The sequence below is a fragment of the Arachis ipaensis genome, chromosome B6 (assembly GCF_059453495.1).
Source record: "Arachis ipaensis isolate K30076 ecotype BB chromosome B6, ASM5945349v1, whole genome shotgun sequence".
Taxonomy (NCBI): Eukaryota; Viridiplantae; Streptophyta; class Magnoliopsida; order Fabales; family Fabaceae; genus Arachis; species Arachis ipaensis.
Window position 1 is genome coordinate 24258673 of NC_142441.1, and position 17932 is coordinate 24276604.

Consider the following 17932-nt stretch of genomic DNA (forward strand, 5'->3'; position numbering starts at 1 on the left):
GTTGCAAATCAGAGTTAAACGCCAGAAACAGTCTACAACCTGGCGTTTAACTCCAAAAAGAGTCTCTACATATGAAAGCTCAATGCTTAGCCCAAGCACACACCAAGTGGGCCCGGAAGTGGATTTTTATATCATTTACCTATCTCTGTAAACCCTAGTAACTAGTTTAGTATAAATAGGACTTTTTACTATTGTATTTACATCTTCGAATCTTTTGCATATTTGATGTTCTGAGATCACATTTAGGGGGTTGGCCATTCGGCCATGCCTGGACCTTGTTCTTATGTATTTTCAACGCTAGAGTTTCTACACACCATAGATTAAGGTGTGGAGCTCTGTCGTTCTTCATGAATTAATGCAAAGGACTATTGTTTTTTTATTCAACTCAAGCCTATTTCTTCTCTAAGATATTCATTTGCACACAAGAACATGATGAATGTGATGATTATGTGACGCTCATCACCATTCTCACTTATGAACGCGTGCCTGACAAATACTTCCGTTCTACATGAAAGCAAGCTTGAATGCATATCTCTTAGCCTCCTGATTTACGATCAGAGTCTTCGTGGTATAGGCTAGAATTATTGACGGCCATTCTTGAGATCCGGAAAGTCTAAACCTTGTCTGTGGTATTCCGAGTAGGATCTGGGAAGGGATGGCTGTGACAAGCTTCAAACTCGCGAGTACTGGGCGTAGTGACAGACGCAAAAGGATTACTGGATCCTATTCCAGCATGATCGAGAACCGACAGATGATTAGCCGTGCGGTGACAGCGCATTTGGCTATTTTCACTGAGAGGACGGGATGTAGCCATTGACAATGGTGATGCCCAACATACAGCTTGCCATGGAAGGGAGTATGAAGGATTGGATGAAGGCAGTAGGAAAGCAGAGATTCTGAAGGAACTACCCATCTCCATACGCTTATCTGAAATTCTCACCAATGAATTACATAAGTATCTCTATCTTTATTTTACATTTTATTTATCTTTTAATTATTAAAACTCTATAACCATTTGAATTCGCCTGACTGAGATTTACAAGGTGACCATAGCTTACTTCAAGCCGACAATCTCCGTGGGATCGACCCTTACTCACGTAAGGTTTATTACTTGGACGACCCAGTGCACTTGCTGGTTAGTTTTGCGAAGTTGTGACAAAGAATTAAGATTATGAACGTGCGTATAAAGTTTTTGGCGCCGTTACCAAGGAATGAGCGATCACGATTTCATGCACCAGGCTCTCCTTAGGTTGTTTTCTCAGCCAGTCCTTGGCCTGATTTCTCACAGCAAATGGGAAAAGCAGCATCCTGTAGATGTCACGATCCACTCCATTAGTCTTTACAGTGTCACAGATTTCAAGAAATCAAAAATGAATTTGGTGGGGTCCTCTTGAGAGTGTCCATGGAACTGACAGTTTTTTTGCACAAAGCGTGATCAATTCTGGGTTGAGCTCGAATTTGTCTGTTCCTATGGGAGGCACACTTATACTTCTTCCATAGAAGTCTGGGGTGGGAGCTGTATACGACTCCTAGGTTCTCCTGGTTTGTGCCTCTCCCTCTTCATCCATGGTGCTTCCCGGGTCTCTGAACAGATAAGAAACCAAGAAAAATGGAAGTCTCTATGTCACAGTCTAGAGAGCTTCCTAGTGAGGTATCACAAATGAATATAATGAAGAATTATTGAGACACCAAACTTAAGATTTTAAATTAGATCTAAAGAATATAACAATAAATATTCAAAAAATTAAAAAAGGATAGATACACAATGTTGGTTTTAAAGGTTTTTTTTCTCGAATAAAATTAAAAAGAAAAGAACAACACTAGATGGACACCAAACTTAAAAATCTTGAAATCAAAGACATTAATTTTCGAAAGATAGAGAGAGAAACAATAAAAGACACCAAACTAAAAAATTTTGAGATCAAATAAGGAAAAACACAGAAAATTTCGAACAAGAGAAAAGAAACCAAGAGTAATTTTCAAAAAATCAAGAAAAGAACAATTAACAAAAACCAAAAGGACACCAAACTTAAGAATTGACACAAGACTCAAACAAAAGAAAAAGATGGTTAAGGATGAAAAGAAAAAATTTTGAAAAGAAAATAAGAAACACAAACAAAAGAAAAACTAGTAAAAAGTACCTGATCTAAGGAGCAAAACAACCGGTAGTTTGTCAATCTCAAACAATACCTAGCAACGGCGCCAAAAACTTGGTGCGCAAAATTGAACTCGCACAACTTCATCGGCAAGTGCACCGGGTTGTCCAAGTAATACCTCAAGTGAGTGAGCGTCGATCCCACGAGGATTGTTGGATTGAGCAATCAATGGTTATCCTGCAGATCTTAGTCAGACGAATAGAAAGACAGTTGTTGTTGTTGAATGCGCATAAAACAAATAGTAAAGAAAGCAATAACGGGTTAACATAAGGCTTTGGAGATGCTTTATCTTTCTGGATTAATACTTCTTACAGACTACTTTAACAATGAATGATTCATTCTATGGCAAAGCTGTAAGTGATTAACTTATGTCCTCTCATCAAGTTAATCTCCTCTAATTCATATTAAATGCCGTTATCAGTGGTCATTTAATACGAACAAGGGTGAAGCTCACGCAATTCATTATCCTTTTGTGATCCTACTCAAAATGCCACAGACAAGGTCAGATCTTCCGTATCAGAGAATAAAGCTCAATGTTCTAGCCTTAGCACCACAGAAAACTCATCACCCATGACTAACTGGATTATATGTAACTTATCCTCGATTAGCCCAGATGAATTATTAGTTCAGGTGATGTATTCTCAAGCTTTAGCTCAATACTATCCGTGTCAAGACTCATAAAGAACTCATGTAGAAAAAGAGACATACCCAGTCTCATTTGGATGAAGAACGACAATATATCATAGAATGGAATCAAACATATATTGAAATAGAAACAATAATATTATTAATCCATAGGAATCAACAAAGCTCCTAACCTTAACCTAGGAGGTTTAGTTGCTCATAATTTACAGAGAAAACTTAGATGTAAAGTATGATACAAGTTGATTCTTAAACTTAAGTGATCTCCTCTTTATATAAGAGATGCTAACCCTAAAAGATGTTAATTCAAAATTAAAACGTACAAGCATAAATGAAACTAGGCTAAAGAGTTCTAAAATCCACTTTGGGCCCACTTTGGTCTTGTGCTCGTCCAAGCCTGGCGTCCAACTTGGAGAATGGGCGTTGAATGCCAGTTAGGGCAGTGAACTCATGCTCCCTTGGTCCCTTGGTGGCGTTGAACGCCAGTTTTGGGCGTTCAACGCTAGACTTTGGTCCTTCTTGGGCGTTGAACTCCAGATGTGGACGTTTAACGCCAGTTAGGGGCAGTGATCTAGAAGAGAAGTATAAACTATTATATATTGCTAGAAAGCTCTGGAAGGTATCTTTCCAATGCCGTTGAGAGTGTATTATTTGGACCTCTGTAGCTCAAGATATGCTAGTTGGAATGCACAGAGGTCAGGATCTGACAGCATCTGCTATCCTTTCTTCCTCTCTGAACAAGATTGTGCTAATTCTTCCTTTTTTGCCCAAAAATCACCTAAAATTATAGGAAAAACACAAAAATTCAAAGTATCATCCAAAAGGTGAATTTTGCACTAAAACTTAATAAAACTTAACAAAATCTGCTAAAAACACTGAGAAAATGCTATGAAAAAGTGTATAAGATATCCACTTATCAATTCCCTTTTGATTATTTTGGGACTTGGATTGTATATGTATGTATTTGATATTCTCCGGCCAGTCTTAGCTTTGCAGGTTAAGCTCGGAGCTTGAATATTTTGTATCCTTGACTCTCTATTCTTATTATATATACATGTATCTCTACTTTCTTTGTACGCAAGTAAACGTTATCTTGAGCGTTGCGCTTTTATTTTCACGATTTTTCTTTAATCAACCTTCAAGGCTCCTCGAATATTATATTCCTTCAACTATATTATGTATGTATGTTTTATTTTAGAGGTTGTAATACCACATCACCTCTGTTTTACGACTTAAGCGTAAAGCTCCGTATGGTAGGGCGTTACATTGTGTGTAACTTGTTGAACAGTTCCAGAAACATCCTTAGTCTCTGTTGTAGTCATGGTCTGAATTCTTATGGAGTGCTCACTTCCAAGAGCCACATTTCCAACCGTTATTGTCCTTGTTTTCCTCCTCACAGTATTGTGCAATGACTCCCAATACCTTTGCCTAGGAACTACATTCAAATTCATTATCCATTCAAATTCTTTTACATACAACGCAAGACATTTTGGTTTGAAAAAGATACACAGTAATACTTATGACATTTTAGTACATAGATATATTATGAATTGGTACGCAATACGTCACCTTACCGATGAATTCATGTAACTAAAGATGGTTGATTAAAATCATTTGAAGCTTAAAACCCCATTTGACTAAAAAAAACTACTGAATGAGACAAGTCAAGTAGTTGATAATTGATTTGAATATAGAGAAACAAACATAAAGTCTAAGAACATATGTTTACCTAAAAGAGGGCTTCTTTGTCTTTGTAGAGTCTCAAACACTTAGTATCTCTTCTTATCCTTCTTTATTTATTTATTTTTTTTTACCTCAAAGGCTAAATGATGAAAACAGAACATTAAATAGAAATAAGAAATCATACTTCATTTTTAAACTAATTACACAAGGTCACAAATTCTCATTTGACCAATAAAAACAAAAATAAAATTGAAAAATCCAGTATAACTAATATAACTAATATATTTGTAAAATATGTTAATACCATCTTATTACTAATATAACTGTATTGAGAATAAAATATTTACATATCATTTCAAAAATACTAGAGATAATAAAAAATAATAATGTAGAACCTAATGGAAGCTAATGTGGTTTCATCAAGCTAATCTAATTCTCAATTCCAGATTATTTGATCTATCTCAAGCTCTCTCTATATTAACTTTTGCTTTATACATATTGCAAGGACCAATATATGCTGAAAAATATAAAATTATCTATTTCTGGAACAGATCAAAATGTCAATTAATAAGACAAGAGAACAATTAATTAATCAAACAAATACATTTCACAAAATAAAGAAGCAGAGAAACATAAAGAGATATGTGAAATATGAAGAAATATCAACGGCAACTCGAAGGAGAAATATGGAGGGAGAGAAAGCTGCATTGAAGAAGAAGTTCAACCCAGAAGCTTTCTATCACGGCCACTACAACGACAACAATGGCAGAAACTGCGGCGGTAATGATGGCAAAAACTACAGCAGAAGTAGCAGCAGAAAATGTAGCGACAACAGTGACTACAGAGCAAATAGATCTGAAACCATGTTGATAGAGGAGGTGGCTCGATTCAAAAATTTTTTACGATAACTGTGACGACAACGGCAGCAGAAACGACACTGAAAATAGTGACTGCAACGACAGCTACACCAACAATAGAAAACTTAGGATTTTTGTCGTCATTCTCCTTTCTTCTCTCTGACTCATTCTCCCATCTTTGCAAACTCAGAGAACAGGATTTTGAGTGAGTTTTAAATTTTAATTATAAATTAACTAATAGGGAGAATTTTATAAATTGTCATAAATAAAATGTATTTTAAAGGTTTTTAAAAATTTCTACTAAAAGACTCTCTCAACTAAATATAAATCTTGTAGTGAGACATAATTATTTTTTTTCTTATAGAATCAAACAAGGTAACGAGAATGGAATTATTAATGAGTTGGTCATAATGTATGATCTAATCACTAATCTTACTTCTAATTTATTAGTATTTGAGTATATAAAGAATTTTTATGCAACTAAATTTGATTTTTGTTCTATATTTGTTGTTTGTGAGAATATTGATTTAAAGTGCCATAGTAAAATAAAAAAAAAAATCTTAGATTTGTTATCTATATATTTTTATTGGCCTTATAGACGTAAAAATATTGAAAAAATTTATTCTAATTGCATTGCATGGAAGTCAATTAAATCTCAAGTTTTGTCAAATATATTGTGCATGTCTTTGCTTATTCTTACTCATACATGAATTGATATTTTTATAAATTTTCTATTTGTTTTTCTAGGGGTAAAAAATGTGATTATAGCATTGTTTTTGTTGTGGACATAATTAGTATTATGATGTTTTTAATTGTATATCATAATATTAATAATTTCACATATAGTAATATATGCTAATTATTTAGATGATCATATTTTGCATGTTAAAAGTGATTTGAATAATTATTTATTAGACATTAAGTTTTTTTATGATGATGTAATTAATAACTCTAAATTTTTTGGATGGTTTTAACTATTTGACTAGTTTATATTTGATGCCTTTACTTTTGAATGATGTTGTTTTTTTAGATGGTAAAAGTAAAATTTAAAAAGGCTAAATTTATACATGTGAAAGCTCGTAACATAGTTAACATAAAAGATATAGTCACTATTCAGTAAGTAATGAAGAACATGGTCTTTGAATTAAGGGATTGAGTTTGGATTCATTGAAAGAAAGAGGAGTTTCTTACTCAAAGAAAAACTACACTTGTTATTAGAAAAAAACAGTCAATTTCAAGTGTTGGAGAATATAAATAATAATACCAATAAGATAAATTTAATTGATGAATACTATATTTTACCTGTGATTGAAGTATAATTTTTTTTATTATTATATACGTAAATTCGTAAACGAATCTTTTTGAAAAGAGAAAAAATAATATATGCTCAAAAAGATATTTTTGTTATTTTAGTAACAAGGTGCATAATGATAATTTTATCATGTTCAAATATCTTAATATTAAAAGAATTATAATATACTGATCTTGGACTTTGAAGAGTCTAAGAGTTCATCAATGGTACTGACTTGGGAGGTACAAAATTTGAATTTATTTAATTAGAATTAACTTTAATTTGTTGTTAAAATTTGTCAAGAGATAATTTTATTTTGAATTGTTAGTAGTATTTTAGACATTTAAAATTTAAATCAAATTTGATATAATTTAATAAGATTAAATTTGATTTAAAATGGTTATCACATTTTTAGGAGTTTAAATTTAAATCAAATTTGATATGATCTAATAAAATCAAATATGATTTAAATTAGTTAGTGTTAATTTTGGAGTCATATATTTTATTTAATTTCAGATTTCATAGTTTTATTCTAAAAAAAATTGATTCACTTTTAAGCTGACCAATTATGGGTCTATTTAAGCAAGTTTATAAGATATTTTATACCATTTTTTATCTTTGTGATTGCTTTATGTATATTTTTCTATGTATATTGAAATAAGATGAGTGATTTATTTTACTTATTGCATGAAAAAATTAAAGGATGTAGCCTAAAGTAATTCTTTATGTTAGTTCTTTCAATTTCATCTCTTTGATCTAAATTATCAAAGATAATTTTTTAAAAGTCTAATAAAAAAAATATTTTCGATGATCTAAATTGCTAAAAACAAATTTTTCAAAAGTTCAATAAAAAAAATTACTGTTTATTTTATCATTATCTTTTTATTTTTACTGTGTCTTTTATTTTTTAAATTTTTTTATCAAATTAAAAACTAACCAGTAGGAGTAACTCTGATCTATTATATATTAGTATATTTTTATCTAATCATCATGTATTAATATGTTAGTAAAAAATAGAGATTCATTATTTTGTACCTAATAAGGTAAGATTCTGTTGTTGTTATTGTCATATTTATTATTTTAAGTTTTATAAATCTAATATATATATATATATATATATATATATATATATATATATATATATATATATATATATATATATATATATATATATATATATAACTAAGTATGAATATTAAATTCATTCGAAAAACTTACGTGACAATTAGCAATATATACTCTTAATAATGATAAACAATCAATAATCATTCATTTAGCACATATACCTAATATTATTTTTAGTACTCAATTAATTATTTGATGGACTATATATATATATATGATTTCAGCTCTGAACAAGTTTTAATAATGGTAAAGCATGGGTAGTGTTGCTATCAGAGTTAGAACCCGTGACCCCCAAGTTAGGATTATATTATATATATATATATATATATGAATGCAATTTTGGTTCTACAAGATACATATAGCTGTATTGTGTAATTTTATTTGTATTCATATATAGCCTGTTTGTGGGTTCAACATCTATTAAAACAATATAATCGTGCCATTACAAGTTAATTAATAAATAAATGTGGAAACAATCATTCCATCAAAACAATCATCAAATAACTAAAGTCCAAATGCTTATGAAAGCAATGTTAATCACATGTTAAAGGAATATGATTATGATTATATATATGATGAGGCTTAACCCTATATATCTTGCGTTTCCCACATTACATCATTATTTCTGATTGGTCGTATGTGCATAGGTAGAATGCTAGAATACAAGAGTACTAGACCACTACTAGTTGAACGTGTTTATAAGTTGGAAATATATAATATTTTTTAATTTTATTTAAAATTTTAGATATTTTTATAAAAAAATTTCTTTTATCTCTTACAACTACAGACGTTAAAGGATAAATAAAAGAAAAAAGTCACACCAACATATATCCTAATTCAACCTTAAAATACAATGAAGTTTATATCAAAGCTCTATTATAATTATAGTAGAATTTCACTATATCAATAGCCAAAAATTACAAATACCTATTCTAAGACCAACACAAAAATAAACGCACCAAATTGGTTCTACGCCAAAGACGAACAAAGTTACAATTTCGAATTTCACAAACAAATGTCAAGACAAATGAAATTAATTACAATTTCGAGTTTGCTAAGACCAAATTAAAACAAAAGACAAAAATTGAAACTAATTGGTTTTTCTTTCTAATTCATACATTTTCATTTGTAGGCTTTTTTTTAAAATAATCTCACAGAAATATAAGTCTTTTTCTCATAACTAGAAGACTCCAAAATTAAAATTAAATAATTAAATCAAAACTCAATGAAAAAGAATAGTGATTCTCAAGGTACAGGTTATTTCTCTTAATTTTTTTTCTTACATCTTCTTGATGATTGATATGCTTCTTACAAAAAAATCAACAATTCATCTTTCTTGTTAGTTGTTACTGTCCAAATCAATTCTCATAATTATTATGATGGTTTTCTTTTCTGATATATAGTGGTTGTGATGTCTTTCAGGTCCACATCAAATCTTGCTCTTAATAGTTTGTTCTTTTCATAAATAACCAAATCAACATCAATATTGTACTGGATGTCTCCGGTACGGATTGAGTGATGGATCGGGAACTTGCAGGTCGAGACGGATGCCGGACTATTTGACTGAAGCAATAAGGGGGGAGATACCTGCAAAGACACTCCGACGCTCAAGTTAGAATGGATCTAAGAGGTATAAGGTGTGTAGAATGAGTGAATACCTGGAGGGACCTGGGTCCTTTATTTATAGGTGATGGTGGCTATCTTATCTTATCTTTGCTTGGCTAAGATAAGGGAGACATTTGAATTTGATTGTTGGTTAGAAGCTCTGATGGGCCGGTTCCGGGTCTTCTAGATAGGCGGAGCGGGTCGGACCTGGATAACCGGGTTCTGATACTGTTCCGGGTGTAGGATCCGTGGGCCAGATCCGTAACAGTTGCCCCGTAGTGGGAGAGCGAGCAAGGTCGGTCTCTGTTGCTGGAGGATATTGTTTTGGCCATTTGTGGCCTTATTCGGTTTCTCGGATTGTTGTTCAATGGATTTGTCCCTTAGCGGGGAAGGTCGGTGCGTCGGCTCCGAGTTTTGTGGCTAAGCCGAGGTTCGCCTGGTCGTTTGATTGACGCGACCTTTCTGTATCCTTGCATTTGTTGTGTTTTTTGAGGTGTGCTTGTCAGTTTCATTTTCCCAAGGGAGCATTTATTGCGAGGGGATGTTTGGGTTGCTTTCCCTTTTTTGCCCCTACGCGCCATGTTTATCGTTGGGGCTATTTACGTCTTTTCGCCCTTTTGAAACCGCTTTGGCTTTCCTACTTTTCTTCCCTCGTTTGCTTCATTTCCCAGTTGCTTTTGCCCTTTTATATGTGGACTTCTCTTCCTTCTCTCTCTCGTTTTGGTGTTCTTCCTACTTCTTTGCTGTTCGTGCTTTCTGTTTTTTTGCTGTCTTCAAGTTTACGTTTGTATTATCAGGTTGGTGCTCTTCCTTTTTTCCCTTATAATCTATGCTGCCCGCTTCTTGCATTTCTGTTTTATATCTATTTAGTGTGGATTAGGATCGTGCCCTGTTTTTGTATGGTGGTTTTTATCCTTAGGGTAGTGGGTTTCATTTTTCTTAGGGGAGGAGCACCACTATGTAGTTGGCAGTAGGTAGTGGTGTCTGTTTGGTTTTCTCTGCCGCTTTTTGCTGCGTGGTTTGGCTGACGGTGGTACTCATCGCTGTTTTAGGTATGACTCATCGGAGGACTGAGGGTGTGAGGGCTCCGGTGGTCCCAGCGGGGGGTGTCCCTTCCCTTTATTCCTGGGTAACTAGTGACGTTTGGGGAACACCGTCACGGATGATGGAGGCGGACCTTCAGTGGCTCCGCGATCAGGGGGTTGTTTGTGGGGGTGGCGATGCTGAGCGCCATTATGAGTTTGCCCTTCCCGGGGTCGACGAGAGGGTTTGTTATACCAATCTCGACTTGCCGACCGTTCCGGATTGGATGTGGGTGTATGAGGCGATGTTCACCTGACTTGGCGTGCGGCTCCCCTTTTTGCCCTTCGTTCAGCAGTTGTTGAGTCAGTGTTTCGTGGCGCCGTCCCAGTTGCATCGAAATAGCTGGGCGGCGATACGGACTTTTGAGCTTGTGTGTGAGTTCCTGGAGCTTCATGCCTCGATGAACGTATTCCTGTTCCTCTTTTTATGAACCTTGCCTACTAAAGAGGGGAAGTATAAGAAGGGGTACATGTCATTTAGGGCTCAACCTCACCGTCGAGTCTTCGGTTTGTATGAGGACTCATTTCATGGTTTTAAAGCGGGGCACTTCAAGGTGCGTCCTGCTAGGGGGCATCATCCTTTCTGGCTCACGTTATAAGGGGAGCGCCAGTTTTCGACGTATTGGAATTTCGGTGCGGGACCTTCCGTGCTAACGTGGGTGACGCAAGAGTTTTTATCTGCGGAAGATCGGGATGTGGCTTCCGTCCTTTGGTATTTATTTGTGGAGCATCCCCTTAATCCCCGAGATGTGATGGGGGATCCGGTTGCGTGCCGGACTTATGTTGGTGTGTGATTTTTCTTTCTCCCCCTTTTTTTTCTTCAGTTGAGATGGCAGGTAAGTTGACCACGTTGGCGCGGCTAAAGGCTGCCATGGATCGGGAGGAAGCGTCGTCGGCTTCTCCTTCTACACCTTTGTCTCATCCTGCTGTGGATTCTCAGGCTGTTTCACAAGAGGTGATTTCGGCTGGGGCTAGGGTCGGTGCCCGAGTATCCCCTAGCCCTGTGCCTTTGCCTGAGGAGGAGGTTATTGTGGTTTTTACTACCGAGGCCTCTTAGAAGCGAAAGAGGCCTGAGGAGGTCAGTAGTGAGAATCTGGAGGAGAGGGTGAGGTTCCTTCCGTGATGGATCGGCTCTTCGACGCGTCGGCTTTTATTGATCAGCATTTGATGCCTGGTACTGAGGCCTTTTTTGGTGATTGTGACATGGCTTTTCAGGCCAAGTCAGTGTACCGTTCTCTCCTTTGTTCTACGGAGATTGTTCGGAAGGCCGAACCTGTGATGGCCCAGGTTGGCCTTCTGGATAAGAAACTGCGCAGCTCTCAGAGGAGGCGAGGGAGAGGGCAGTCAAATCGTCGGAGGAAGCTGGGGCTGAGATTCTCCATCTCTCCGAGGTCGAGACTTCCCTGCTGTCTCAGCTGGGGGTGGAGCAAAAGCGAGCTTCCGATGCCGAGTCCCAGGCTGCTGTGCTTCTTGATGAGGTAAATGTTTTGAAGGCTAAGGTTGCAGCTATGGAGGTCGAGACAGAGGGTCTGAATAAGGAAAAGGTGGAGTTTCTGGCGGATGTGAAGGGTGCCATTGCTGCTACCGAGGAGACGATGAGGGCCCAGGCTTTGGTCCTTGCGCCGGGTGCGGATGTGTCCGTGATGGAGGCGTTCAAGACTGTCCGGGATGGCCAGATCGTTGACCTCGAGTAGGCTTCTGTTTTCTTTTGATTATGTTCTGAGAACTTTTGTAATTTTGTTGATATTTTGGCCGTGTGGCCGTAAGTTATGACTCTGGATTTGACTTGTTTTAGGCCTGTTTAGGCCGTATTTTTGACATGTTTGGTTTTAAGTATCGTTTGAGCCGTGTATTGTGACTCTATGTGCGTTCTCGGTCTATTTGGGAGGGACAGACCGTCGTAGGGTCGTGTAGACGTTATTTCGTGGATATCCGTTTATTAGGCCCTGGGGATGATCAGTCTCCCAGTGGTGGCCGCGTGTTTATGCCATTTAGAGATGCGAGGCAAGTATATGAATATAAATGGAATTTTATTAAGTTGGGCCTCGTTAAAACCCTCGTGGGGAAAAGAGTACCCGGAAACAACTGACAACGAACATAAAATAAAATAAGTAAAACACAAATTTAGAGGGTGTGGGGCATGCCTACGTGTAATATCGCCGCAAGTTGGCGGCATTCCAGGTTCTCAGGATCTTGGTTCCGTCGAGCTTTTCAAGCTTGTAGGCCCTTTTCCCGACTATTCCTTTGACTTGGTATGGGCCTTCCCAGTTGGGGGTGAGCTTTCCTTTCCCTGGCGTGGGAGCTCTGATATCGTTTCGTCGTAAGACCAAGTCATCGGGTGAAAAGTCTCTCCGTATCACGCCGTGATTGTACCTTATCTTGATTTTTTATTTTAGGCCTAGCTTTCGCATGTGGACTATGGACCTGATTTCTTCTGTGAGGTCTCGCTCGGCATCCTCGTCGCTGCCCCCGATGGTTCTTTTTGGACTAGGGTCCCCGACCTCGACAGGAATGATGGTCTCTATCCCGTACGTGAGGCGGAAAGGGGTCTCCCCGGTGGAGCTTTGGGGGGTGGTCCGATACGACCAGAGTACCGATTCGAGCTCGTCGGCTCAGAGCCCTTTGGCTTTGTTGAGTCATTTTTTGGGTCCTTTTACTATTATTTTGTTCGTCGATTCGACTTGTCCGTTTGTCTAGAGGTGTTCTACCGAGCTGAAGCGTTGGGAGATATATAGTCCTTCTAGGAACTCCCTGAACTTTTTGTCGGCGAACTGGGTTCCGTTGTCGGAGATTATGACCTCTGGGATGCTGAACCGGGTGATGATATGTCTCCAGAGGAACTTGCGGCATTGAGCTGCCATGATAGAGGCTAGGGGTTCAGCTTCGACCCATTTGGTATAATAGTCTACTGCGACTATGATATATCGTAGTTGTCCTAGGGCCCTTGGGAAGGGGCCGATGAGGTCGACGCCCCAGGTTCTGAATGGCCAATCCACCGTTATAATGTTAAGCTGGTGTGGGGGCGGCTTTGTGGTAGTTTGAATGCCTTTGGCATTTGTCACAGTTTTTGACTGTCTGTATGGAGTGTTTAATGATTGTGGGCCAGAAGTATCCGACTCGGATGATCTTCTGGGCCAATGTCTTTCCTTCGATGTGATGGTCGCAGCAGCCTTCGTGAACTTTGCAGAGTATGTACTCCGTGTCCCCAGGCTCGATGCATTTGAGTAGGGGTTGCAAAAATCTTCGTTTGTATAGTTGTCCTGTTACGACAGTGTAATTTGCGGCTTCCCTTTTTATTCGATTTTCTTCTTTAGAGTCCTCGGGTAGCATTCTATCGAGGAGGTATTGTAGGATAGGGAAGGTCCATGATTCCTGGTTGGAAACTGGTAGGACGGTGTTGGCCCTTGCTGATACAGACGGCGTCCTGACGACTTCCTGAATTAGCGACTGATAACCTTGTCCTAGCTTGGTGCTGGCCAGTTTTGAGGGGAGGTCTGCCCTAGCATTTTGTTCCCTGGGGACGTGTTGTATGGTTACACGATCAAATTCCTTTTAGCTTGTTTACTTTGGTGAGGTATTGTTGGAGTAGGAGGTCTCGTGTTTGGTAGTCTCCGTTAACTTGGGAGCTGACTACCTGTGAGTCGCTGCATATCTCCAACATTTTTGCCCCGACCTCCTTGGCTAGGGTTAGGCCGACTAATAGAGCCTCGTATTCTGCTTGGTTGTTCGAGACCGGGAACTCATACCGAACGGATTGTTCGATTATGACCCCGTTTTGGCTTTCGAGTATCACTCCGGCTCCTCCAGAGGTGGTGTTCGATGAGTCGTCTACGTGTAGCTTCCAAGTTTCGAGGGTGGGATTTCCCGGTGTCATCTCGGCGATAAAATCTGCCAGGGCTTGCGCTTTGATCGCATTCTGGGGTTCAAATTTTATTTCGAACTGGGATAGTTTGATGGACCATGCAAGCATCCTCCCCGTTTGGTCGGGTTTTTGTAGGACTTGCCTGACTGCTTGGTCGGTACAAACCGTAATGGGGTGGGCCTGGAAATATTGTCGGAGACACCGGGAGGCCGTGAAGAGTGTGAAGGCGAGTTTTTCAAGTCGTGAATAGCGCGTTTCTGTGTCTTGTAAGACTTTACTTATGAAGTAGATGGGTTGCTGGGCCTTATTCTCGTCTTCTCGGATAAGGGCTGCTGCTAGTGGTTCTTTCGTTATGGAGAGATATAGGTAAAAGGTCTCTCGTGCTTGGGGTTTGGCGAGAACCAGGGGTTTCGCTAGGACTTTCTTGAAATATTAGAATGCCTATTCGCACTTTGCTTCCCAGTTTAAGGGGTTCCTTTCTTCATCAGTTTGAAGAAAGGGATAGCCTTCTGCGCTGATGCTCCCAGAAAACAGGATAGTGCGGTAAGTCGGCCAGTAAGCTTCTGAATGTCTTTGAGATTTTTTGGTCTTGCCATTTCGAGGATGGCTCTGCATTTCTCGGGGTTAGCTTCTACCCTGCGTTGCGTGATCATGAAACTGAGGAACTTTCCTGCTTCCATTCCGAAGGCGCATTTTGTCGGGTTGAGGCACATTTGGTGTCTTCTTAGGGTGTTCATTATAAGCTCGAAGTCGCTGATGAGTTGCTCGCCAGATTCGGTCTTGGCAAGCATGTCATCTATGTAGACTTCCAGCTTGGTCCTAGACAGGTTTTGGAAAATCTTGTTGACGAGCCTTTTGTAGGTGGCTCCGGCATTTTTTAGGCCGAAGGGCATGACTGTGTAGCAGTACGTGCTATCAGGAGTGATGAATGCCGTCTTTTTTTCATCGGGTCGGTGCATGGGTATCTGGTTGTATCCGAAATACGCGTCCACGAAACTGAGGTACTGGTAGCCGGATGCGGCGTCTACCAGCCCGTCAATATTCGGTAGGGAGAAGGCGTCTTTTGGACAGGCTTTATTCAGGTCCGTGTAGTCAACGCACATCCGCCACTTCCCATTAGCCTTTTTTACTAGCACAACATTAGCCAGCCAAGTTGTGTAGGGCAGTTCCCTGATAAAGCCTGCTTCGAGGAGGGTTTTAACCTGTTTTTTTACTTCGGCTGCTCGGTCGGGAGACATTTTTTGTCTCCTCTGTGCCACAGGTTTAGCTTTGGGGTCTACGGCTAGTCGGTCAGACATTAGATCGGGGTCTATTCCCGGCATATCGGCAGGTGTGAATGCAAACAAGTCTCTGCTTTGTCTTAGGAGGCGTGAGAGATCCTCTTTAAGGTCGTATGGGAGGTTCTTGTTGATGAAAGTATATTCTTCTATGGTTTTCCCTATTTGCAATGTCTCCATGTCCCCTTGTGGTTCTGGCCTAGGTTGCCCATCTTGTTGGGCATCCAGGTCAGCTAATAATATGCCGGCCGTCTTGTGAGATTTCTTTTGCAGGGCTAAGCTGACGTTGTCGCATTCTACTGCGATCTCCCAGTCTCCATGAATGGTTCCAACGGAGCCGTCCTCTGCTGTGAACTTCATGAGAAGGTATTTGGTGAAGATGACGGCAGAGAGATCGTTAATTATTTTTCTTCTGAGGATGACGTTGTAGGCGATAGAGTCTTTGAGGACCACGAACTCGGATAGGATTGTCTTCCTTTGGTTTCTCGTTCCTATCGTGAGGGGAAGGATGATGGAGTCGTCTGGTTTGAGAAAGTTGTCTCCGAGTCCGGTGACTCTGTTGCGGTGTGTCTATAGATTGTCGTTGCGGAGTCCAAGTTCATTGAAGGCTCCTCTGAAGAGGATGTTAGAGTCTGCTCCGCTCCTGTATCCACCAGTATTCTTTTGACTAGCCCGGTTCTGATCTTTGCCGAGATGACAAAAGGGGCATCTTCCACCGAGGTGCCGTGTTGGCAGTCTTCGGGGGAGAATGTTACTGCTCTACCGGTGGTGGTGGTCGGTGTTTGGTCTCTGACTGCCAGGATCTTGAGATCTTTCTTGAGTGCTGATTTCAATTTATCCGGGGTGTCTTTGCCTGTGATGACGTTTACAACGATGGTCGGGTCTGTTTCTGGGCTTTCCCTGGGGGTTTGTCTTTGTGTCCTCGGGTTACACCCTTCTCTATCTGGAGACCTCTCTCTTTTTGTGCGTTTTGGTTCCCTGATTATCTTGGCGAACTCGGGGAGCTTGCCGTCTCGTATGGCTTGCTCGAGGGCGTCTTTTAGGTCGAAACAGTCTTGTGTTCTGTGTCCGTATCCTCGGTGGTAGTCGCAGTATAGGCTCTTGTTGTCGCCCGTTCTCTCCTTGAGTTTTCGAGCCTTCGGGAGAATACTTCAGTCTGCTATTTGGTGGTATATCTCGGTGATCGGGGCTGTTAGAGGTGTGTAGTTAGAGAATTTTCTGACTCTGGGGGGTCGGCTGACGTTTGCTGGTCTGGGATGTTCCTTCTGATTATCTTTTAGTGGGAGGGGGGGTTATGTCCAGGTACTGTACTGCCGTGTTGTGTGTTGCCATGATGCCGTTTATTGGCGGCTATGACTTGGCTTACCTCTTCGTCATTTATGTACTCCTTTGCGACGCTTTAGATCTCGTGCATCGTCCACACCGGTCTGGTAGTGAGGTGTTTCCGAAAATCTTCATTCATGAGCCCGTTAGTTAGGCAAAGGCTTGCGACTGAGTCTGTGAGTCCGTCGACCGTCAAGCATTCGTCGTTGAAACGATCGAGGTATTTTCTCGTGGACTCGTCTTGTCTCTGGGTAACTCCCAGCAAGCTGATGGAGTGTTTGGCTTTTGTGATTCTGGTGGTGAATTGGGCCATGAATTTCCGTGATATATCGTGGAAGCCAGTTATGGATCCGTTAGGGAGGGCGTTGAACCATTTAATCGCGGGTCCAGCTAGGGTTACTGGAAAGGCCCTACATCGTACCGCGTCAGTGGCCCCTTCCAGGTTCATTCTGGACTCGAAGGCCGTTAGGTGTTCCTGGGGATCCTTGGTTCCATCGTACTTCATATCTGTGGGTTTGTTGAAGCCTTTAGGGAGTTTGGCTTTCAGGATTCTTTCAGTGAAGGGGGCCTCCCATTATCACATGGTCGCTTCTTGTGCGTTTGGTCTCTCGGTGTCGTCGGTCGTCGTCCGTGTCATGTTGATGAGCTGGGTCACGCGAGGTGCTGCGATCGTACCTCTTGCCGTGTCATCGTTCGGGCGTTCTATCGTGTCTGTGATCCCGGAGACGCTGCGATCGTACTTCTTGGTATGTCGCCGTTCTGGCGACCTGCCGTGTCTGGTTTCATGGAGAGATCTTAATCTGGAGGTCGCATGGCTTGCATCCTCGATGTGGTGTTTTTCCTTAGCTGGGACTCGTCCCTCGAGTTCTTGTACTCGGAGACAGAGGTCTTGGATTATCTGAGCTGCTTTTTCTTCCAGGTTTTCGGTAATCGGTAACTCGGGACCGTTCTCCTTGTTTTGCACCAGGGTCTGGTGAATAGTGCTTGCTATCCTTCCATGGGCTGTAGTCTCTTGGTGTTCAGGAGTCG

General features: G+C 40.0%; 1 protein-coding gene and 1 pseudogene across 1 annotated transcript; one reads left to right on the forward strand and one right to left on the reverse strand.

Annotated features, from left to right (window-relative positions):
• Window positions 1-11563: 11563 nt before the first annotated feature.
• LOC148554902 (uncharacterized) lies at window positions 11564-12135 on the forward strand (annotated as a pseudogene).
• A 3936-nt stretch (window positions 12136-16071) lies between these two features.
• Window positions 16072-17408, reverse strand: LOC148554903 (uncharacterized). Its single transcript, XM_088490538.1, has 2 exons — window positions 17004-17408; window positions 16072-16716 (listed from the first exon to the last, which is right to left on the reverse strand). The coding sequence occupies exons 1-2, from the start codon at window positions 17406-17408 to the stop codon at window positions 16072-16074; spliced, it is 1050 nt and encodes a 349-aa protein (XP_088346664.1).
• Between the last annotated feature and the right edge of the window lie 524 nt (window positions 17409-17932).

Excerpts from the sequence above, each read along its gene's own strand:
- LOC148554903 (XM_088490538.1), bottom strand. The coding sequence starts at position 17,408 with ATGAAGTACGATGGAACCAAGGATCCCCAGGAACACCTAACGGCCTTC. Across the intron at positions 16,717-17,003 it reads AACACCTCACTACCAGACCG|GCTCGAAAACTCAAGGAGAG; the intron begins GTGTGGACGATG and ends ATTCTCCCGAAG.